At 48.0% G+C, this 25,228-nt stretch overlaps 1 protein-coding gene across 1 annotated transcript in view; it reads left to right on the forward strand.

The window, feature by feature from the left end:
• The window catches only part of PDE9A (phosphodiesterase 9A), a 427,071-nt gene that overhangs the window by 311,442 nt on the left and 90,401 nt on the right, over positions 1-25,228 (forward strand). The window contains exons 10-12 of the mRNA XM_085623687.1: positions 9,115-9,201; positions 11,169-11,273; positions 17,671-17,753. Coding sequence (XP_085479813.1) covers positions 9,115-9,201; positions 11,169-11,273; positions 17,671-17,753 — 275 coding nt within the window. The remainder of the gene's footprint in view (positions 1-9,114; positions 9,202-11,168; positions 11,274-17,670; positions 17,754-25,228) is intronic.

Consider the following 25,228-nt stretch of genomic DNA (forward strand, 5'->3'; position numbering starts at 1 on the left):
AAGCCAATAGTCCTGACGTGTTGTAGGTATGATGTTACTTGTTGTATCATATATCTAGATGCAATGACAGAAACAGCAAAATACAAGTTGGGCGGCAGACTATGCTAAGCACAGATTTTTAGCTTACTTGTGTTTTTAAGCCATGCCCTTAAATACTCTGGCCATGCCTTTGAGAGACCCACCAGTTTTTTCATCCCATTTAAATCCCTGTGCTAGGGCGTCCTTTTGTTTCTTTCAGGAGGCGGTGGTACTGGTCCAGTGCTGGCTTCAAGATGGTGTGGTCTCCTATCTCTTTGCTAGTGCACCGCTTCCTTTCTAGTTGTCTGCAGTTGTGTTTGGTGGATTAAGGCTCCTCTGTGAACCAGCTGGCTCTTCTGGCAGGTCCTTTTGGCTTGTCTGGCTTGGCGGGGGCGACTGTGTCGGCGCATTCTGTGATCTGTTTTGGGAAGTTCTTCGCAGCCTGCTCTGGGTCGGATGCCTGGGAGGTGGTAGTTGAGTTGTTGTTCCATTGATTTTCTGATGTGTTTTTAAAGTTTCTGCACATTGTTGGGGAGCGTGTCACTGTTGTTGGTAGGGCCCGAGTTGTTACAGTGGACACTGCAGTGCTAGGTTCAGGTGAGCTGTGAGATGTGGCTGTGCCTCACTCTGTCACTGGAAGTGAAGATGGGGTCGAGCGTGTGCACTGCGATGTGAGTGGGGTCAGTGACAGGTGGCTTGAGGCTGATGTTGCTCATGCTTTCCAGGAGGTCGGTTGTGTTGGTGTCGCTGGGATCATCGATGGGGAAGTTAAGATCCTCTAGGAAGATGTAGTGCTTGGAATTGATGGCGTTCGGGGTGATGAGGTCAGGGATGGTGTTGCACAACATGGGACGTGGTCCTGGCCGTCTGTATGTGCGGGTGCGTCTGATGGTGTTTTTTCCGTCTGTGTGAAGTTGGAAGTTGAGATGCTCCATTATTAGGGTTGAGTCATCAGAGGAGGTTGTGCAGCGTCTGGTGTCCTTGTAGATGATGGAAATTCCACCTCTGTGTTTGTTGGTTTGGTCCCGGTGTGTAGCCTTCGGGATGGCAATGCCGACTTTTGGTATGGAGACCGGGTTCAGCCAGGTCTCTGTGAGGAAGATGATGTCTGGATTGAGGGATGAGATCTGTTGGTTCTTGTTGCCAGTCGGCCACATTGGGTGATATAGGAGCGGAATCTTGTTAAGGGTTCTGGGGCTTGGGTATCTTGTACAATTCTCGTGTCTTAGCAAGCCCAGCCTGTCCTCCGACTGGTAGGGCCATGTGGGCTGCATTGGAGGGATTTGCACTGATGCTTGAGAGTGGATAGTACAGTTCATAAGGACGCGCCACTTTGGAATAATGCGGAAATCATTGTAGATCAGAAACTGTTTGGATGGGCTTTGCGGGAACAACGGGGAACTGAAACCATTGGAGTCCTCCTTGATGGGGACTCGTTTCATTCCTTTGAATTGTTAAAAACAGAATCTTCCCTTCCCCTGTCGCAGCTTTGGAAGTATTGGCGAGTGCGGATTTGCTTGAGAGGAAAACTAGGGTGCGATCCGATACATCTCTCACCCTCGCCAATCATTGACTACCTTAGACTGCGGGGCATCCAAAGGGCGGTGTGAAACTTGTCTTGCGGCTCAATCCTGTTGGCAGGAGCGGTTAGAAGTGGAATACTCGGAGGGCGACTGGAAGGAAATCTAAGAGTATCACGGTCGCTCGCTCAGAGAAGCGCGTTTAAAGTTTGCTTATTACAAAATTCTGCACAATTGATATTGGTCTCCTTTCAAATTGTACAAAGGTCGTCTAACTCCAGTGCGGCATGCTGGAGGCGCTCTAGGGCAGCATGGGATTTGTACCACATGCTTTGGTCATGCCCTGCATTAGATTCATATTGGCGCTGTATGTGGGAACTGCTAAGTTCAACCAGTTTTATTACTTTTGCGGCGTCAGACAAAATGGCTGTTACATGACTTTATTGATTTGGATAACACGACTTCCCATTGGCGCAGATGGACGTCAGCAGCTCTTATGGTGACCAAGATCTGTATTTTAAGGCACCGGTGACCTGCACTGGTCCCCACGCATCAAGAGTGGACAGCTGAGCTTTATAGGTTGGCTACGTATGAACGCCGAATTTACAGGGTTCAAGATCAAATGCATGTTTCTGAAGAGGTTTGGCGTCCTTTTTAAGACCTTGTGATCATTGACTGTTTTCCTTTGGCATGCGACCACTACATTTTGTCCCCCGATTAAATTGGGGTGGCGTTTGGGGTGCTTTGATTTTAGGATTCGTTTTTGCGATGATAAGCTTGAGGCTGTCGGTGCTCTATGTTTGTTTACGAGGAGCACATTTTATACGAGGGAGGGCTCCCCTGAGTGTTTCTTAAACTATGTTAGTTAAAAGTGATGAGTCTTCTGTTCCTTATTTATTTAAAACAATTCTTGTCTCTCTTTTCTTCCTTTCTTATGAACTTATGACTCCTTATTGGGATCTTCTTTATTATAATGTTTATGAGGTACATTGTGGGGTACTTTGTACGTTATTAAAATTGTTTTTGTGTATTATAAAAATCACAATAAAGATTTATTTGTTTTAAAACTTGGAGGAGAAAGCCAGATGGGAGACTAGAACAAAGAGCCAGGAGATACCCTGAGAAGAGAGTTAGAAGAGAAACCTGGAAGAGAGCTAGAAGTTAAGACTAGGAGAAGAGCGAGAAGGGAAGACTGAAACAGCGCTAGGAGTTTAGACTAAGGGAAGAGAGTTAGAAGAGAAGCCTGTAAGAGAGCCAGGAGTTAAGACTAGTAAACGAGAGCTAGAGCCTGTAAGAGAGCTAGGATTTAAGACTCGGTGAAGAGAGCCAGAAGGGAAGACTAGAACAAGGCCAGGAGTTTAGACTAGGAGAAGAGAGTTAGAAGTGAAGCCTGGAAGAGAGCCAGGAGTTCAGACTAGTAAACGAGAGCTAGAGCCTGTAAGAGAGCTAGGAGTCAAGACTCGGTGAAGAGAGCCAGAAGGGAAGACTAGAACAAGGCCAGGAGTTTAGACTAGGAGAAGAGAGTTAGAAGTGAAGCCTGGAAGAGAGCCAGGAGTTCAGACTAGTAAACGAGAGCTAGAAGGGAAGCCTTGAAGAGAGCTAGGAGTCAAGACTCGGTGACGAGAGCCAGAAGGGAAGACTGGAACAAGGCCAGGAGTTTAGACTAGGAGAAGAGAGTTAGAAGTGAAGCCTGGAAGAGAGCCAGGAGTTCAGACTAGTAAACGAGAGCTAGAAGGGAAGCCTTGAAGAGAGCTAGGAGTCAAGACTCGGTGACGAGAGCCAGAAGGGAAGACTGGAACAAGGCCAGGAGTTTAGACTAGGAGAAGAGAGTTAGAAGTGAAGCCTGGAAGAGAGCCAGGAGTTCAGACTAGTAAACGAGAGCTAGAAGGGAAGCCTTGAAGAGAGCTAGGAGTCAAGACTCGGTGACGAGAGCCAGAAGGGAAGACTGGAACAAGGCCAGGAGTTTAGACTAGGAGAAGAGAGTTAGAAGTGAAGCCTGGAAGAGAGCCAGGAGTTCAGACTAGTAAACGAGAGCTAGAAGGGAAGCCTTGAAGAGAGCTAGGAGTCAAGACTCGGTGACGAGAGCCAGAAGGGAAGACTGGAACAAGGCCAGGAGTTTAGACTAGGAGAAGAGAGTTAGAAGTGAAGCCTGGAAGAGAGCCAGGAGTTCAGACTAGTAAACGAGAGCTAGAAGGGAAGCCTTGAAGAGAGCTAGGAGTCAAGACTCGGTGACGAGAGCCAGAAGGGAAGACTGGAACAAGGCCAGGAGTTTAGACTAGGAGAAGAGAGTTAGAAGTGAAGCCTGGAAGAGAGCCCAGAGTTAAGACTAGTAGACGAGAGCTAGAAGGGAAGCCTGGAAGAGAGCTAGGAGTCAAGACTCGGTGAAGAGAGCCAGAAGGGAAGACTAGAACAGGGCCAGGAGTATAGACTAGTAGAAGAGAGCCAGAAGGGAAGCCTGGAAGAGAGCCAGGAGTTAAGACTAGTAAACGAGAGCTAGAGCCTGTAAGAGAGCTAGGATTTAAGACTCGGTGAAGAGACCCAGAAGGGAAGACTAGAACAAGGCCAGGAGTTTAGACTAGGAGAAGAGAGTTAGAAGTGAAGCCTAGAAGAGAGCCCGGAGTTAAGACTAATAAACAAGAGCTAGAAGGGAAGCCTGGAAGAGAGCTAGGATTTAAGACTCGGTGAAGAGAGCCAGAAGGGAAGACTAGAATAAAAAAAGAAGTTAAGATTAGTAGAAGAGAGCTAGAACAAAAGACTAGAACAGAACCAGGAGTTAAGAGTAGTAAACGAGAGCTAGAAGGGAAGCCTGGAAGAGAGCTAGGAGTCAAGACTCGGTGAAGAGAGCCAGAAGGGAAGACTAGAACAGGACCAGGAGTTTAGATTATTAGAAGATAGCCAGAAGCCAACACTAGAACAGAGCCAGGTAGTAAGACTAGTTGAAGGGGCTTAGACAACCCCATATATACAGACAGTTGAGAGAGCCTCTGTGTACAGCACAGAGGAGACACATCTGTCTGGAAACTGAATGATTCATCAGAGCCTGGTGCTGCCGACCGCCTCAGTACTTACCCCAGGTTTCCGGGGAGGAACCCCCTTTCCTTCGCCTTTTGTCTTTACCGCTGGTACCAGGTGACATCTTTGGGTGGCGGAGACACCTCCTTGACCGGTCCCTCTCACTGGATACCTTCACATTGACTAGATTCATTGCAAGGGCTGTTCCCCTACTTTAAAACCACATTATCCTTGGAACCGTAAGTCACATTGAGATGGTACAACCTTCAGTCCGAGTGACAATGGTTAAAAGCCCTTCTGTCCCTCTGAGGCAGGAACAGATGAGAAAGGCTCCCACAATATCTGAGGGCTCACCGTCAGTACTTGAAGGACCTCCGTGACCACCCAGTGAAGAGCAGTCCTGGCCTGGTCATAGCCATTTGGCCGCTCCACCTTCTGGTAGGACACGCTCGCCTCAGGTCCTCCTCCAGCAGCACGCCTCTGCTCTCTAGGGCGGCAGTCCTCCAGTCCCCAGCAGGACACCGCTACAGGGACCTCCTGTGACCGATGCTTGGTCTGGCCTTGGGAAGGAACAGCCGCCTGAGGGTCCCTGGCCCTGGGCGGATATCTGTCCTGTTGACCCTCTGTGAAGAATACAAGAGACCGGCCCTTGAGAGCCACCACTGGCGCCCACACAGACGCAGCGGAAGCTGAATTACCCCAGTTATGGGGACAGATTAGATTTCACGCTGTGCAGGTTGGTAGACTCATCCCATGGGTACAGGCAACATGGCCTGTGCCCTGCTCAAAGATCCCAGCTGCTCCAACCATCCGTCAACCAAAGCCCTGGTTGAGTTTGGCAAGTGCCACCCTTCATTAAGAGTGGGGTCACATCTGGAGTACAACAGAGCCACGTGCTCCAGGGGGTTCACCGGTGTGAGGATTACCTTGGCGTTGTGTGCCGATCTAGGCGCACAGACCCAGGAGGAGAGGTGAGGAGAGTGTGGGGGTGGGGAGGGTGACCAGACCATGAACTCTGCACCACACACCAACAGGGGAGGTTATTCAGCCCTCCGCACCCTCCTGCTGGTCTTAAGGGTCTGGACGAATCTAGGAAGGGATATTTTACACAAAGGTTTGAAGTAGAAACACAGTTCCCCTCAATAAACGTCTTCAGAGACGCCGGCCTAGGGACTGTCGAATGTCTTTGGAATGTTTGGGATGGTGGCGCCCTATCTTGAGACTACCTTGGAGGGTAACATTCTGCCCTGGGGCTCTCTGGGAGCTGACACCCAATTTTGGGGATGTCTGGGAGGTGACAGCCTGCCTTGTGATGGCCCAGGATAGGTGATAGGGAGAGGGCAGGAATGCACCATATTTGACATTATATGGCGCACACCTGTCCTCTCCTTGCGCTGGCACACTATGTACTGCCTAGAGCCAACGCAGGCACCCTTGCACAATAGTGGACCAGTATTGCTTTTGTGCAGGATAGTACACCTTCCTGCACAAAACAATCCTCTGTGGTGTTTTTCCACTTTCCACAGCCTACTTTATCACTGCCTTGGATGGGACAGGTTGCCTTAGGACTGCCTGGGATGGGGCAGGTTGCCTTAGGACTGTCTGGGATGGGACAGGCTGCTTTAGGACTGCCAGGGATGGGACAGGCTGGCTTAGGACTGCCTGGGATGGGACAGGGTGCCTTAGGACTGCTAGGGATGGGACAGGCTGCCTTAGGACTGCCAGGGATGGGACAGGCTGGCTTAGGACTACCTGGGATGGGAGAGGCTGCCTTAGAACTGCCAGGGATGGGACAGGCTGGCTTAGGACTGCCTGGGATGGGAGAGGCTGCCTTAGGACTGCTAGGGATGGGACAGGCTGCTTTAGGACTGCCAGGGATGGGACAGGCTGGCTTAGGACTACCTGGGGTGGGAGAGGCTGCCTTAGGACTGCCTGGGAAGTAACACCATGCCTTAGGACTGCCTGGGATGGGACAGGCTGCCTTAGGACTGCCTGGGATGGGACAGGTTGCCTTAGGGCTGCCTGGGATGGGACAGGTTGCCTTAGGGCTGCCTGGGATGGGGCAGGCTGGCTTAGGACTGCCTCAGATGGGACAGGCTGCCTTAGGACTGCTTGTATAGGACAGGTTGCCTTAGGACTGCCTGGGATGGGACAGGCTGGCTTAGGACTGCCTGGGATGGGACAGGTTGCCTTAGGACTGTCTCGGATGGGACACCATGCCTTAGGACTGCCTGGGATGGGACAAGATGCCTTAGGACTGCTTGTATGGGACAGGGTGCATTAGGACTGCCTGGGATGGGACAGGCTGGCTTAGGACTGCCTGGGATGGGACACCATAACTTAGGACTGCCTGGGATGGGACAGGCTGGTTTAGGTCTGCCTGGGATGGGACACCATGCTTTAGGACTGACTGGGATGGGACAGGCTGGCTTAGGACTGCCAGGGATGGGACCGGCTGGTTTAGGGCTGCCTCGGATGGGACAGGCTGCCTTAGGACTGCCTGGGATGGGATAGGCTGGCTTAGGACTTCCTGGGATGGGAGAGACTGCCTTAGGACTGCCTGGGATAGGACACAATGCCGTAGGACTGCCTGGGATGGGACACCATACCTTAGGACTGCCTGGGATGGGACAAGCTGGCTTAGGACTGCCTGGGATGGACACAATGCCTTAGGACTGCCTGGGATGGGACACCATGTCTTAAGACTGCCTGGGATGGGACACCATGCCTTAAGACTGCCTGGGATGGGACACCATGCCTTAAGACAGCCTGGGATGGGACAGGCTGGCTTGGGACTGCCTGGGATGGGACACCATGCCCTAGGACAGCCTGGGATGGGACACCATGTCTTAAGACTGCCTGGGATGAGACACCATGCCTTAGGCCTGCCTGGGATGGGACACCATGCCTTAGGAGTGCCTGGGATGGGACACCATACCTTAGGACTGCCTGGGATGGGACAAGCTGGCTTAGGACTGCCTGGGATGGGACACAATGCCTTAGGACTGCCTGGGATGGGACACCATGCCTTAAGACTGCCTGGGATGGGACACCATGCCTTAGGACAGCCTGGGATGGGACAGACTGGCTTAGGACTGCCTGGGGTGGGACACCATGCCTTAGGACAGCCTGGGATGGGACAGGCTGGCTTAGGACTGCCTGGGATGGGACACCATGCCTTAGGACTGCCTGGGCTGGGACAGGCTGGCATAGGACTGCCTGGGATGGGACCGGCTGCCTTAGGACTGCCAGGGATGGGACAGGCTGGCTTTAGGATTGCCTGGGATGGGACAGGCTGGCTTAGGACTGCCTGGGATGGGACAGGCTGCTTTAGGACTACCAGAGATGTGACAGGCTGGCTTAGGACTGCCTGGGATAGGACACCATGCCTTAGGACTGCCTGGAATGGGACAGGCTGGCTTAGGACTGCCTGGGATGGGAGAGGCTGCCTTAGGACTGCCTGGGATGGGACACCATGCCTTAGGAGTGCCTGGGATGGGACAGGCTGCCTTAGGACTACTTGTATGGGTCAGGTTGCCTTAGGGCTGACTGGGATGGGACAGGTTGCCTTAGGACTGCCTGGGATGGGACAGGCTGACTTAGGACTGACTCGGATGGGACTGGCTGGCTTATGACTGCTTGGGATGGGACACCATGCCTTAGGACTGCCTGGGATGGGACAGGCTGGCTTAGGACTGCCTGGGATGGGACACCATGCCTTAGGACTGCCTGGGATGGGACAGCATGCCTTAAGACTGCCTGGGATGGGACAGGCTGGCTTAGAACTGCTGGGGATGGGACACCATGCCTTAGGACTGCCGGGGATGGGACACCATGCCTTAGGACTGCCTGGGATGGGACAGGCTGGCTTAGGACTGCCGGGGATGGGACACCATGCCTTAGGACTGCCTGGGATGGGACAGGCTGGCTTGGGACTGCTGGGGATGGGACACCATGCCTTAGGACTGCCGGGGATGGGACACCATGCCTTAGGACTGCCTGGGATGGGACAGGCTGCCTTAGGATTGCCGGGGATGGGACACCATTCCTTAGGACTGCCGGGGATGGGACACCGTCCCTTAGGACTGTCTAGGATGGGACACCATGCCTTAGGGCTGCCTGGGATGGGACAGGCTGGCTTAGGACTGCTGGGGATGGGACACCATGCCTTAGGACTGCCGGGGATGTGACACCATGACTTAGGACTGTCTGGGATGGGACACCATGCCTTAAGACTGTCTGGGATGGGACACCATGCCTTAGGACTGCCAGGGATGGGGCACCATGCCTTAGGACTGCCTGGGATGGGACAGGCTGCCTTAGCACTGCCAGGGATGGGACAGGCTGGCTTAGGACTGCCTGGGATGGGACAGGCTGTTTTAGGACTGCCTGGGATGGGACACCATGTCTTAGGACTGCCTGGGATGGGACAGAATGCCTTAGGACTGCCTCGGATGGGACAGGCTGGCTTAGGAGTGCCTGGGTGGGGACCCCCAATGAGTAGGAAATATGCTTGTAAAGTGAGTGACCCCTAGTGACCGAGACCCCCCCCTCCTCTCCACAGATGCTGAGCTGCTTGGAGCACATGTACCACGACCTGGGCCTGGTAGCAACATTCGGCATCAACGCGATCACCCTGAAGAGATGGCTGGTAAGGATGACACGCAGAAGCAGCAGCCTGAGTGAGTCACTGAATACTGAGTGAGTGACAGCACAGAGGACACTGAAGTAATGCCAGCAGACTGAGTATAAGCCCGCGTGAGATACAGCGCACTGAGTGGAAGATTGAATACTGAGCTCTGATTACTGAGTGAATTATTGAATACAGAGTGACTCATAGCACACTGTGTGATGCACAACACACCGCGTGAGTCACAGAACACTGAGTGAGGTATTGATTATTGAGAAAGTCACAGCAAACTGAGTGAGTTTCTGATTACTGAGTGAGTGACTGAGCACTGAGGGAGTCAAGCACACCCAGCGCATCAGTGTACCTGAGTATTTCACCGAAGACTGAGGGGCTTATTTACAGGGCCCTTGTGCAACTTTTGCGTCATTTTTAACATGGGAAAGGTGACGTAGAGGTGGCGCAAGGGGCCCCTGAGTCCTAAAGAAAGAATCTCAACACACTGAATGAATCACACCATGCTTTGTAATTTAGCACTTAATGGCACCACTTGATAGCAGGCCTGGATGTGAAACTGGTGTTCAGTTTGCATCCGGAGCAGGGAAAGGTATGCTTCACTCAGGGGGCAGGCTATATGCACTCAGGGGGCAGACCGTATGCAGTCAGGGGCAGGCGGCATGCACTCAGGAGCCAGGCGATATGCACTCAGGGGGCAGGCGGTATGCATTCAGGGGGCAGGTTGTATGCACGCAGGGCTCCTGGCCGCTGTGCCCCACTCAGGGGGCAGGCTATATGCACTCAGGGGGCGGTCTGTATGCATTCAGGGGGCAGACTGTATGAACTCAGGAGGCAGGCTGTATTCCCTTAGGGGGTAGGCTGTATGCACTCAGGGGCAGGCGGCATGCACTCAGGGGGCAGGCGGTATGCACTCAGGGGGCAGGTGGTATGCACGCAGGGCTCCTGACCACTGTGGCCCCACTCAGGGGGCAGGCTATATGCACTCAGGGGGCAGGCTGTATGCATTCAGGGGGCAGACTGTATGCACTCAGGGGGCAGGCTGTATGCACTCAGGGGGCAGGCTGTATGCCCTCAGTGGGTAGGCGGCATGCACTCAAGGGGCAGGCGGTATGCACTCAGGGGGCCAGCGGTATGCACTCAGGGGGCAGGTTGTATGCACGCAGGGCGCAGGTTGTATGCACGCAGGGCTCCTGGCCGCTGTGGCCCCACTCAGGGGGCAGACTGTATGCACTCAGGGGGCAGGCTGTATGCTCCCAGTGGGTAGGCTATATGCACTCAGGGGGCAGGCTGTATGCACTCAGGGGCAGGCGGCATGCACTCAGGGGGCAGGTTGTATGCACTCAGGGCTTCTGGCCACTATGGCCTCTATCGCCAGTCTCAGCATGGCTTCAGACGCCCTCTGCTTAAGTTTAGTTAGAGGCTATGGTAACCTGGTCCCCCCATACAGTGCCTGGTATCCCTGAACAGTGACCTGGTTAGTTCCTACAGTTACCTGGCCTCCCCATACAGTGACCTGGTCTTCCCATATGTAAACAGCTCCCCTCTTATAGTGACCTGGTCTTCCCATACAGTAACTTGGCCTCCCCATATAGTGACCTTGTGTTTCCATATAGTGACCAGGAGTCCCCATACAAGGACCTGGTGTTCCCATACAGGGTCATGCTTCCCTCATATAGTGACCTAGTGTCACCAAACAGTTTCCTGGTCTCCCCATAGAGTGTCCTGGTCTTCCTATACAGTGACATGGACTTGCAACTTTCATAGTGAAGTGGTGTCCGCATATAGTGACCTGCTCTCCTGGTATGGTGACCTCACAGTGTCTTGATTGGCTTCTACAATAGCCTGGCTCTTGGTACAGTGACCAGGAAGTGGCCAGACCTTCTGGTACAGAGCCCTAGTCTCCTAGTATAGTGACCTGCTCTGCTGGTATGATGGCCTTTGACTTCGAACACGTGTTTCCTCTTCCGTTGCAGCTCTGCATCCATGATAACTACAGGAATAACCCGTTCCACAACTTTCGGCACTGCTTTTGCGTCGCCCAGATGATGTACAGCATGATCTCGTTGTGCAACCTTCAGGTGAGTCTCTGATCAGTGTGCCAATGGTTGTCTTCCATTTAGATTTGACACCGCCTCCCTTCTGCTTCTTCTAGAAATGGGCCGGTCTCTCTTCTGCTTCCTTCTAGACCTCAGACAGCCTCTCTTCTAATTCTTCTGGACATGGATCAACCTCCCCCCAGCTTCCTTCTTCTAGATATGTCCCTTCAGTTTTCTCTTCTATACTTGAACCAGCTTCCTTTCTGTTCTCTCTTCTAGGCTATCTTCTGCTTCTTCTAGACTTCAGCCAGTCTCCATTCTCAATCCTCTTCTAGACCTGTACCAGCTTCCCTTCTGCTTCTTCTAGACCTGTACCAGCCTCCCTTCTGCTTCTTCTAGACCTGTACCAGCCTCCCTTCTGCTTCTTCTAGACATGGACCAGCCTCCCTTATGCGTCTTCTAGACATGGGCCAACCTCCCTTCTGCGTCTTCGATACTTGAACCGGCCTTCTTCTTGTTTTGTCTTCTAGACCTCCCCTTTGCTTCTTCTAGACTTGAGCTAGGCTCCTTACTGCTTCCTCTTTTAGTCCGGCTAGTCCTGAGCCAGCCTCCCTTCTGATTCGTCTAGACCGTGACAAACCTGCTTATTCTAGACTTAAACCGCCTTCTGTTCTGTTTTTTCTTCTAGACCTGAGCCAGGCTGTGTTCTGTTTCTTCTTTTGGACCAGGGCTAGCTTCCCTTCAGTGTCATCTTCCTCACCTGACCCAGTCTCTCTTCTACCTCCTCTTCTGTATCCAAGCCAGCATTCCTCCTCCTTCCTCGTCTAGACCTGACCCAGCCTAGCTTGCACTTCCTCTTCTACTGATATTATAACCAAGCTTCTTCTGCCCCCCACCTCTACTTCTATAAACAAAGAGCATCCTCCCTTCTTCAGCGTCCTGCAGAGCACATCTGCCTCCACAAGCTCTTCTGCTAAGACCAACCCCAGCACCAGTTTTGCATCCACCATCTCTGCTCCATATTTTGTTCTTTTGCAAACAGACCCAGCCTCCCGTCTTGCTCTGCTATGTATATCTGTGCCAGCCTCCCTTCTTGCTCTGCTATGTATATCTGTGCCAGCCTCCCTTCTTGCTCTGCTATGTATATATGTGCCAGCCTCCCTTCTTGCTGTGTTATGTATATCTGTGCCAGCCTCCCTTCTTGCTGTGTTATGTATATCTGTGCCAGCCTCCCTTCTTGCTCTGCTATGTATAACTATGCCAGCCTCCCTTCTTTCTCTGCAATGTATATCTGTGCCAGCCTCCCTTCTTTCTCTGCTATGTATATCTGTGCCAGCCTCCCTTCTTGCTCTGCTATGTATATCTGTGCCAGCCTCCCTTCTTGTTCTGGTATGTATATCTGTGCCAGCCTCCCTTCTTGCTGTGTTATGTATATCTGTGCCAGCCTCCCTTCATGCTCTGTTATGTATATATGTGCCAGCCTCCCTTCATGCTGTGTTATGTATATCTGTGCCAGCCTCCCTTCTTGCTCTGCTATGTATAACTGTGCCAGCCTCCCTTCTTGCTGTGTTATGTATATCTGTGCCAGCCTCCCTTCTTGCTCTGCTATGTATATATGTGCCAGCCTCCCTTCTTGCTGTGTTATGTATATCTGCGCCAGCATCCCTAATTGCTCTGCTATGTATATCTGTGCCAGCCTCCCTTCTTGCTCTGCTATGTATAACCGACCCAGCCTACCTTCTTGCTCTGCTAGGTATATCTGTGCCAGCATCCCTTCTTTCTCTGCAATGTATATCTGTGCCAGCCTCCCTTCTTTCTCTGCTATGTATATCTGTGCCAGCCTCCCTTCTTGCTCTGCTATGTATATCTGTGCCAGCCTCCCTTCTTGCTCTGCTATGTATATCTGTGCCAGCCTCCCTTCTTGCTCTGCTATGTATAACTGTGCCAGCCTCCCTTCTTGCTCTGTTATGTATAACTGTGCCAGCCTCCCTTCTTTCTCTGCTATGTATATCTGTGCCAGCCTCCCTTCTTGCTCTGCTATGTATATCTGTGCCAGCCTCCCTTCTTGCTCTGCTATGTATATCTGTGCCAGCCTCCCTTCTTGCTCTGCTATGTATAACTGTGCCAGCCTCCCTTCTTGCTCTGTTATGTATAACTGTGCCAGCCTCCCTTCTTGCTCTGCTATGTATAACTGTGCGAGCCAATCATCTTAGTCTGTTATGTATAACTGTGCCAGCCTCCCTTCTTTCTCTGCTATGTATATCTGTGCCAGCCTCCCTTCTTGCTCTGCTATGTATATCTGTGCCAGCCTCTCTTCTTGCTCTGTTATGTATATCTGTGCCAGCCTCCCTTCTTGCTCTGCTATGTATATCTGTGCCAGTCTCCCTTCTTGCTCTGTTATGTATATCTGTGTCAGCCTCTCTTCTTGCTCTGTTATGTATAACTGTGCCAGCCTCCCTTCTTGCTCTGCTATGTATAACTGTGCCAGCCCTCCTTGGTGCTCTGCTATGTATAACTGTGCCAGCGTCCCTTCTTGCTCTGCTATGTATAACTGTGCCAGCTCCCTTCTTGCTCTGCTATGTATATCTGTGCCAGCCTCCCTTCTTGCTCTGTTATGTATATCTGTGCCAGCCTCCCTTCTTGCTCTGTTATGTATATCTGTGCCAGCCTTCCTTCTTGCTCTGCTATGCATATCTGTGCCAGCCTCCATTCTTGCTCTGTTATGTATATCTGTGCCAGCCTTCCTTCTTGCTCTGCTATGCATATCTGTGCCAGTCTCCCTTCTTGCTCTGTTATGTATATCTGTGCCAGTCTCCCTTCTTGCTCTGTTATGTATATCTGTGCCAGCCTCCCTTCTTGCTCTGTTATGCATATCTGTGCCAGTCTCCCTTCTTGCTCTGTTATGTATATCTGTGCCAGCCTCTCTTCTTGCTCTGCTATGTATATCTGTGCCAGCCTCCCTTCTTGCTCTGTTATGTATATCTGTGCCAGTCTCCCTTCTTGCTCTGCTATGTATATCTGTGCCAGCCTTCCTTCTTGCTCTGCTATGCATATCTGTGCCAGTCTCCCTTCTTGCTCTGTTATGTATATCTGTGCCAGTCTCCCTTCTTGCTCTGTTATGTATATCTGTGTCAGCCTCCCTTCTTGCTCTGTTATGCATATCTGTGCCAGTCTCCCTTCTTGCTCTGTTATGTATATCTGTGCCAGCCTCCCTTCTTGCTCTGTTATGTATATCTGTGCCAGCCTTCCTTCTTGCTCTGCTATGTATATCTGTGCCAGCCTTCCTTCTTGCTCTGCTATGTATATCTGTGCCAGCCTCCCTTCTTGCTCTGCTATGTATATCTGTGCCAGCCTTCCTTCTTGCTCTGCTATGTATATCTGTGCCAGTCTCCCTTCTTGCTCTGCTATGTATATCTGTGCCAGCCTCCCTTCTTGCTCTGCTATGTATATCTGTGTCAGCCTCCCTTCTTGTTCTGGTATGTATATCTGTGCCAGTCTCCCTTCTTGCTCTGCTATGTATATCTGTGCCAGTCTCCCTTCTTGCTGTGTTATGTATATCTGTGCCAGCCTCCCTTCTTGCTCTGTTATGTATATCTGTGCCAGCCTCCCTTCTTGCTCTGCTATGTATAACTGTGCCAGCCTCCCTTCTTGCTGTGCTATATATAACTGTGCCAGCCTCCCTTCTTGCTCTACTATTTATAAGAGACCCAGCCTCCCTTCTTTACTAAAACTATGACAAAACTAAAGAAGCGTTGACAAAACTAAAAAGCTGGCACCCCGTGACAGTTCTTTTGGCTTTGCCAATGCTTGTTATTAACCCCATGGATTTGTGCGGGGTAGTTGTGGGACGGTTGCTCACTGTTGCACTTGGGCCGGAAGTTGTGGCACATTACCCGCTGCAGACATTCTTTCCAATGCACAGTTTAGACAGGAGCTGTAGAAAGATGAGAGCAGGACAGAGATTTGGAAGAAAAGGAAACAGACCATATAAGGAGGTAGGGGACAAAGGGGAAAGGGGAAAGGAGAAGGTGCATGGACATTAGGCAGAAAGATCATTTTGGAAATAAGGGGCCCCTGCGTACAAATGACTTGCCAAGCACAGGGAAAAACATCCAAATATTTGAAAACAAACTTGAGCAATTGATATAAATATGAGGCATACAGTGTTCCGACTAACATGTGATAGACAATATAATGACAATTTATCTCATAACCAAGGAAACTTGTATTCATATTTTTTTCTTCAAAAGATCATTTTTAATTTTTTAGATTCTTTTAGATGCAATATTAAAAATTTAGAAATATAATCATTTGAAAGAAGTCACAAGGATGAATTCAATCTTTACATGAAAAGTGTCCTGAACAATGATAAATTCATAAATGAATACATTTGATGAACTATTTTTATGTAAATCTGGTTCGAAAGAACATATTCAATCTATAATTCATTAGTTAACGATAGCTGAAAGCAGAAAACATTAGGGGCATATCAACAACAACCGGCGGAATTATCGCTAAGCGCACTTAGCGCTAGGATAATTATCGCCGGCTAGCGTGGATTTTTATCGCTGATATAGCGTGCTATTAGCAACGCTTATCTCAAAAGCGATAAAAATCCTCATGCTAACTGCCTAACGTGAGATTATCGCTGGAACCCCAGCGATAATCTCACGTAGTGTGGTGTTAGCTTGATGATAGGGCCCCACAAACTTAGCCATGATATCCACCTTCCATAGGATCTCATGGCTAAGTCAGTCCTGAAGCAGGCGTAAGGAAAGTAGTGATAACAGGGGTTATCGCTACTTTTCCTGCCCTGCCGCTATCCTTAATAGCGTGGGGCTCGATGATAGGAGAAATGTCGCTTAGTGAAATTTCTCCTATCATGTCAGGTCAGGAACGCCCACTTTGTATCTCATTAGAGATGCAAAGGTGGGCGTTAAGATTTCGTACGCTAAAGCAAGGTTTCACGCGTTAGCGTGACCTTGCTAATTAGGCGATAAAATTATCGCCGCTTTTCGGCCGAAAACGGCCGCTAAAGCGGCGATAATTTATTATCGCCTCCTTGTAAATATGCCCCTTAGTTCATTAATCCATAATTTGACATCAATATAGATCATAATGTGGATGGCTTAACATTTGTGTGATTGACGGTGTAAAAACACAAAATAGAGCTGAAAGAGGCAGAGGTTAGGACTCTTCTACACACATGTTATTCTATTGTGTGAAAATAACGCAGTGGCTGACGGCATGGATCGGGAATGGGGGAGTGGGGATTAAGAGGGTGTAAAAAAGACCTACCTGATCACCATGTCTCTCCTCCATCTCCCCGGGGCCGTCTCTCCCGTCGGGCCAGAACAAGAAGCATCCAATCACAACGCTGCAATGCAGCGCTGTGATTGGTCTGAGCACCGTGGTTCAGTGCACAGCCAGGGGCTGGGAGCCTGGACATGTTCTCCACCCAGGCTGACACCAAAGTGTGCAATACTGTTTGGATGGCCCGAGACGGCCGGCCAAATATTCATCCGCACTTGGAGTGGGCAAGCGACTCCTCCCCTGCTCTGTCATCAGAGCCCCGCCCGCAGAGTTGCCACAGCGGGAAAACAATACATGATCATAATATCGAGTTATTATCATTTTATGTTTCCTTCATTTCTCTGCTGCATAACAGTGGGGTGACGCTCCTCTGCCCTAATGGTTTTTTTGTTAGAAAATAAACGAGTGACAAAGAAATCTGCAAAAGAGGGCTTTGCTGGGAAGAAACACTAAACATACTTTTTTGCGGATCTTTGTTCCGCAAAAATAGTGAACATTCATTAAGTTATATTTCTCACTTATGCAGCAGACAAAAAGATTTGCTTGAGAGTTTTACTAAAACAAAGGTTTCTGCATAAAAAACATTCTCAATTAAAAGGTGTGGAGTTTTTGGGGCAGGGATTTCTCTCGATTCTACCAATGGCGTAAAAAGCTTCCGACAACGCTGATGTCAGCCCCTATGGTTTGAGCACACAGTGGCAATCAGTTTGTGGTGTTGTGACTGACATTACATCAAGTATCTGAAAGAAGGGCGTCTTGATAAGGGCTGGGCCTACCTCACCACGTGCCGTGAAACTAGAGGGATGCAAGAAAGCGCCAAGAAGTCGCAGGAAGGTTAGAATATGGGGTGCAACAAAAGTTGGTTGCCTGGGAACGTGTCACAGAGCGTATACAGTTCAGCTACATGAACCCCAACACTACTTGCCCTTTCCGATAGCCACCACTTCATGACCCCGCCCCCGTCACCTGAAACCACCCCCCTCACTAGGACACTGCACAGTTCTGTTCATTTATCTGTTTGCATCACTTCCTGACTCTTGAAGGCACCTGCTCCAGGCTAAAGAAAAAAATGTGCAGTACATTAATAGAATATGCTCTTTTGTAACCGCTTGTCGTCTTCCTGCAGGAGACGCTTTCTCAAGCCAATATCCTGGTTCTGATGACCGCAGCAATCTGTCACGACCTGGACCACCCCGGCTACAACAACGCGTAGGTGCAGCGCTCTTTTCCCTGCTTTTAGGTGTATCGTGTTTGTCCGTCGTCGTCCACTGGTGCCCGGGGCTTGCGACAGGTGTAAATGATGCATGCTGGTGTAAGGACACCACAAGGGAGGGCACAGGTGTGGTCTGTTATTCAGTGATCAAACTGTGATGCTACATGCATTGGGGGCAGGGTCACATGTGGGGCTAAAAAAAGAATATGTTCTGCAAGTTTTTGGGGGGTCTTTCACCCTCAGGTAACTACATATAAAATAATGTGCAGCTTAAATGAAAAATCCATTAAAAAAGTTGTTACTCAGCGGTCTGCATGTAATCAGAGAGCCACTGAATTAAATCTTGGTTGGTACAGTGGAGAATAGCGACTTGTGTATTTATAGTGCTACAAAGTCACAACTTGTGACAGAAAGCACAGTGCACATGTAAATCATTATTTTAAAGCTGCAATACACATAAAGTAATATAGGTTGCTACAAAATTTGTAAAAAGGTTTAGGATAAAATGGTGCTTCCAAAATATAGATTTTAGTAATACCCAGACTGTATGTAATGCAGTTTTTTTTACATTGCCATTCCTTTGACACCTCGTCAGGGGTAGTAAATGCTATATAAATACAATAACAATTAAAATCACTCACTTCACAGCCCAGTTGTTAACTCTGCACCACCACTCAAAAAGCTGAAATCTTTGTCATCAAAAAGCTTCTAGTGAATCGATCAGTCAAAGCCAGTGCCGGCTCCCAAGTATCCTTTACATTCGCAGGTTAACTCGTTTCACACATTTGCATTTCTTTCAGGCAGCAGGGACCCTGGCAGGAAGGCTTCTTTATCTGTCTGCCCAGCTTCGGTTTCACAGCACAGGAGACCCACTGAATGACACTCCAGCTGAAGCATTATAACTATCAGAATTCACCGCCCCGGGACGGTTGTATTGTTACAACAAGCATTGGCATAGCCAATAGGTCTCGCCTTTGGGACCTTATAAGTGTTTAGCCATGCAACAGTTGAAGTTGTTGTACGAAGGATATTGTGCTGCATAACTAAATACTTGTAAGGCCCCAAAGGCGAGACCTATTGTCAGTCAGTCAAAGCAATGTTTATTTAGACCTTGGTCTTTAAACAGTTATAGAACCAATTATAATGAAAGAGATAAAACAGCACAATTTACACATTCTCAACGTTAAAAGTTGAGAAATTATCAAAAATGGAGTAACAATAATGACTTTTCTGCACAGAGCAACACGGCTCTTTATAAGAATTGTATATAATTTACAAACACCCTTTAAAATACTATGCAATTCATCTATTTTTTTTAACCTTGTATAAAAATTAAGACAATTTAAAATCTCTAAAAATAACGGCTAATTCTCTCTGAGGAAACTTTTGATTACCTTCATACAGTTCCCTAGTGCAATCGCGATCTTGAGATTAGGCATTTCTGTAATTAAATCTACCGCCTGTGTCCGTAGCCTTATATCATATTTTAAAAATATTGGGCGGAGATATCGTTTACGCTGCTCTAGTACTGTTGCACAATCTAGAAAAATGTGCAATAAATCACCATTAGTTCCCAGTGTGCACTTACAATAACCATTATGATGCAACATTTTTATTTTTAATTCTTCATTTACCAGCCAGGGGTTTGTAACAATTCTCAATCTTAAAATCTCCTGTCTGTACCAATGGTTTGGTAAAAATATCCAACTAGGGGAACGAATTTTCATTTAGCCATGAATCCCTCATAAATTGCACAGATTTTATCTTAGCCAGATATTCCATATCTGCTCGTCTAGAGACTTCTTGACCATGATTTCTAAGCACACAGCCCTGTCTAATGCCATTGTCAATTGCTATTTTTTGCGTCAATGACCCTTCTGTGTCTCTAATCACTTGTGCCCAGTTTCCGCTATGTAGCTCTTTTATTATCGCAAGCAAACCTTCGGGGATATTTTTGTTTACAAGGGGTTCCCAGAGGGAGTACCGGTCAACTGAATCGAACGCTGCTCGGAACAGCAGCACAGCTTACCACTTTGTTCTATTGACTTGCACGCTACTGCCCACAAGGCGAAGCAGTGGTCGACCGTGGAGTGGCCTTCTCTGAAGCCCCCCTGTTCGACTGGTACAGTTGAGAACTCCTCCACCCAGTCCTTTAGTCTATACAGAACTATTTTTTAAAAGACTTTTTCCCCTATGTCTAGCAAATTAATCAGCCTATAGTTTTAATCAATCAATTAATCAATAACCACTAAAGCAACCTGGGTCTGGTGCTGAATCAAGTAGACAAAACCGGGAGAAAGTATATCTACCTATTCCGACATCTCTTTAAGAGAGAACCCTTCTAGGACAGGACCCATCAATCACAGAAGGTGGTGAATTTGTCATCATTTGGGTCTGTATATCTCAATGTAACGCACCAGGTCTTGGCATAACGACTCGGTAACGTTCAGAGAGAATGCAACAAAGGAGGGTTGCTGTCATATCTCAGAAAATGTCAAAAGCGACAGTATGCCCACAAGTTGTGAAGGGGATCCTAGAATAAGCAGCACTAAATAATAAAGGTGAAAATAAAAATGGCTGGAGGAACTCAAATGTTCTTTAATCGGTAGAGTGCCCCTGTCATGATTAAAAAGCAATATGGCCAATCCTACCGCACCGGTCAATTCATAAGATATCGAAACCGGGTACCTAGGAAAACAAAAAGAATATTTGTGCTAAATTGCCATATTGCTTTTTTTGTTAGACACCTTACACGACATGTTTCGATAAAGCCAAACCATAGTTACCATAACCGTCTAAGGTTATAAGGCACTTTAAGAGTATATGGTAGGCTATATCATAGAACAGCTATAAGGACAGGGTTCCGAAAGCTGCAGACAGGCTCAGCTCATGCTAGAGCACCATCTCACATGTTACCAAGCACTCTGCCTCCAGGATTGTTAAGGCCTGCCATAGGAGTGGCTGATAGGTACACATGTGTCTATATATAAGGGTAGATATAGGCATACTACATCTAAGCAAGGGGTGATTACACGACCTTGCCCCAGCTGAGTGATCAGCCAGTTGTGTCAAAATGGAAGGCCAGGCCAGGGGTGGCATAATACATGCTGCAGCCCCTGGTAGGCCTAGGGTACACCTATGCCCTGGGTACCTAGGGTACACTGTACAGGGGCCAATAAGGTGATCCTATCCAAATGGGTTATGCACCTAAAGTACATAGTATCCATTTTAAAGAGAGAGCAGACAGCCTGAGACCCTGAATGGCAGGATCTCAGGCCAACTAAGTCGAAAAACCAGCTAGACACTAGGCAAAAAGTTGGGGGTAACCATAGTCAGATATCCACCTTCCTACAATACAGACCCAAATGATGACAAATTCACCACCTTCTGTGATTGATGGGTCCTGTCCTAGAAGGGTTCTCTCTTAAAGAGATGTCGGAATAGGTAGATATACTTTCTCCCGGTTTTGTCTATTTGATTCAGCACCAGACCCAGGTTGCTTTAGTGGTTATTGTGTTGATAAGTGAGGGAAACTGTCTTCTATTTTTCGATTCAATAGATTCCAGTAGGTTTACCCAGCATTTGTCCTTATACGCCCTTTTTGCATTTGTAATTAACTTTTCAATTTATTAAGATAACATTGTCTCTTCAGTCGTATTTTTTACTAATGCTTCTTGCTACTTTCCTTATCTCTCTTTTTTTCTTTAGGCAGTCTACAGAGAACCATTTAGGTCGTCTAACTGGGATTATATGTTGGTTTGTTTTGTCTTTTTTTAATTCAGTTCGAAGGCATTGCACCACTTGGTCTATTTTTCCCTCGTGCCATTCCAAATTCTGGCCCCCTATATCTCCCAAGACTACCTTCTGTTGAAATGTTCCTAATTTTTCCATGTATTCTTCTGTTAATCTAGTTGTCAGTCTTTTAGGATATTCAACTTGTTGTGGGATTACTTTATCTCGGGGTTTCGGGATTCCCCCTTGAATCTTCAACTGCAGGGGATTAGGGTCACTACCTTCTTTCCGAAGTATCTTAAATTCCCTTATAAGAGAGAGGTTCCAAGCAAACATAAAGACATAATCTATTGGGCAATTTTGTGAGCCTATTTTAAATGTTTTCTTTGCTGGGCAATCTGATTCTAATCTGCCATTCAGGCAGAATAAACCCTTCGTCCCTAGATCATTTCCCAGATCTTTATCCTGCCTTAAGGGTTCACAGGCTGGAAAAGTTGCTTGTTTTATTTTATATGCATCCAATATATCCCTGTGCCAGAGGTCTACCTTCTTTGGGTACAATTTATGATTAAAGTCCCCCATAATAAAAAATATATCCAAAGCATACTTTTCACACAGAGAATCTATATCGTCTTTAAAATGCACCAACTCAATTCCGTACTCCATGGCATTCTCCCATTGCATGTACACATTTATGATCATTACATTTTTATATTTGTTATCTAAAGTCAGCAAGGATAGTCTACATACCAGGAGCCATTTACATTTTACTTTTAGCAAGATCACATTATTTGCTACTTTTGTAGACAGTAGGGTCATAATCCCCCCTGCCAGATGTCCGAACCTTTATTTCTTGGCCGGTCGATGGAGTTGGAGGAAGCCATCAAATATTGGGGTTTCGTCGCATAGCCAGTTTTCTTGCAGACAAATAACTTCCACATTATTTGCTACCTTATTTATGCATTTTTGTTTTATTATATCTCTGCTCCAGCCGAAAAGGGCAAATTTACATATCCTCCCCGCGTCACAGACCCGTTGTCACACTAACTCATTCACGGACGCATTCATTGGTGGGGCCCATAACACCAACACTCATACGTCTCACTTCTAATCTGCTGTGCGTTCTAATTTTAGTGCACTTCCTTGCTTTTTCCTTGCTTTTTATCCCGCCGTGCCTGCCAGTTTCCATTTAAAGTTCTGTACTTTGTTCTTGAATTGGTGACCTGGGAGCCTCCCCCTTGCTTCTTTCCTTCTGCAGGGGAGGCACTCCAGTAATACAACCCCAGGCTTTAAAGTTATCTTCTAGGGTGCACTCGGTCACTTACTTCACAGCCTTCTCCACCTTTCTGACTCCGGGGCGGTCTGTCCACCATCTCTGCATGCTGCTTTCTTCAAGGCAGAGCGAGGCACGTTTTGGGGTGCAGTTTAACCACGCCTTTCTAACGTGAGCTCCTGCTGCTCTTTTCTCCCGCGGTATCCTAACTCCCTGCGATTTCCGGCGGGACCCGATATTTCCCTTGGGTCCTCCGAGTCTGAAAAGCCAGTGCGTGGCGCGTCCGTCTGCTCACGTCCCGCGGCTCCAAGTGGGCGGCGCTGGTCCAACGCTGATTGCGTCCTTGCGTGGCGTGGCATTTCGGCAGGTGGGGGCGGCAACAACAGAGCTACTAGCCCACAAACCCGCACCAGGCGAGACCTATTGGCTATGCCAATGCTTGTTTCAAGGGGAGGTCAAGCATTATAAGATTGGACAACAGATTGGCACTATCGGGGTCTTGTGCTTGTTAAGCATGATAGTTAAAATCTCCGATTAGGAGAAAATTAGCTAAATAGCTAATAAAATGCAAATTTGGGACTTACGTATTACACTATGTGCTTTGCAGCATGCACATTAACCCTCTATGCTAGCTCGAGTCAAAATTGTGGCTGGAAAAAACACAGAACACTCCCTGAACGGGTTTAGCCCCTCCTTTGAGTGGGCTTTGACCCTAGCTTAATGGTCATCCTGAACTGTATGGTATGATCCAAATCCACCCAACACAACTTGGTCTGCCTCGATGGCTGGCAATCTCCCATAAAATGATGAATGTATCGCGCAAATATATTTGTATCCTGACCAAGATAACGCAAGAGGTTGCGTATATGTTGCTGAGATTCCTCGCACAACTGCCACGACAATGGTTTTAAGTAAGAACAGGGCTGATTAAACCTTCATCTCCATGAGGTTGATGAAATATGTACCACAGATTTGTTAATGGTAAAAAAAAAATTCTGTGAAGAGCCTTGGAACAGAACTCAACATGTACTCTGGACACAAACTCAAATTAATGGAACTGTGTGATCCTGAACACATAACTTTATCCTGCTAATTGCCTTGGTTGCCTTTGTGGCTGCTAAGGCACCCAAATGACTGGTGAGATGTCTCTCAAATGAAAATGGCTGAATAAGGGTCGGTGAGTGAATGGATTTTTAGATGGGCGTATAGGTTGACAGACAAGTAGAGCAATTTCAGATTGTTGGAATGAATGATTAGATGACCGATTCATGCATAAACCATTTGGTGGACAATTGAATGGATGGATTCATAGGTGAATAAATTGGTGAATAGACAGAAGGAGAGCTGAAAAGATAGGTAGATGAAATGGATGAATAACACATTGATTCATTAACCACTGGATGGATGAATGGATGGATTTATTCACAGAAAGATATATGGATAGACCGATTGATAGATGAAAAAATAGGTAGATGAATTGAAAGATTGAATGATTGAACAGTCACTCTACTTCTGTATACGTCCTCGCACCATATAGGAACTTTTAGAGCACTTTTTTAGGGGGCTTCTCAGGTGCTAAATGGGTGTCTGAGATTTTACACAGAACAATTCTTTTCAGATTACGAGATTACAAAACAACTACACCCTTAAAATGTGTAAATGCATGACGCACAAGTCTTCTTCCCCCCACAAACCGCTCCAGTGGGGAAAGAGAAAGCGACGTGGGCAGGGAGGGACTTGTAGCAGCCCTCTTTTCAGTGGGAAAGAAAGAAGTTGAGCATTTGGCTGGCTGATTGGGGCAGCTGACCCCCCCCCCCCCCCACCCCCCCTCCAAGCTTGCGTCTCTGGGACTTGAAATGCTGTTGTTTCCGGTTCAGACCTTCCCAGCTAGTCTCCACTGTAATTGCGCATATGTTTCTTCAAATGGCTGTCCTATTTGTGCGGTCACCTTGTAAATATAGACTTTATGATTCATAGTGTATGAACCCACACCGCCCCATTTAAATATAGTACAAACACACCTTTGAACATCTTAAATGTTTTAAATAGGGACAATGCTGGTTTAAAGGCATCCAACCATAAATGAAATAAAGCACGGTCAGTAGCACACAGAGTAAATGAGCTGGGGGGCTGCAAGGCACGCTAATTAGCAGCAGCAAATAACTAAGTACAGATGTTGATGCTATGTACGACAGTCATTTTTTTCTGTGGGCGCTCAAAAACAAAACAAACGTGTACAGACGTGCAAATGTGCGATTGCGAGCGGTGTGGTAGCACCCAGTAACTGCTGGGTGTTGAAAAGTGAATTTAAAGAATCATTGAGCGGGGCAAGGATGGAGGCGTGGGAGAACAAAGGAAACAATGGAAGAGCAGGAATGGGAGTGTATTTAGGAATACTGACAAGCGAGGGTGCCTCCTTTAAAACAAGCAACAATGACAGGGCTACAATAGGGGCGAGAGACTGGG

This window comes from Triturus cristatus, chromosome 8, assembly GCF_964204655.1.
Source record: "Triturus cristatus chromosome 8, aTriCri1.1, whole genome shotgun sequence".
NCBI classification, from domain to species: Eukaryota; Metazoa; Chordata; class Amphibia; order Caudata; family Salamandridae; genus Triturus; species Triturus cristatus.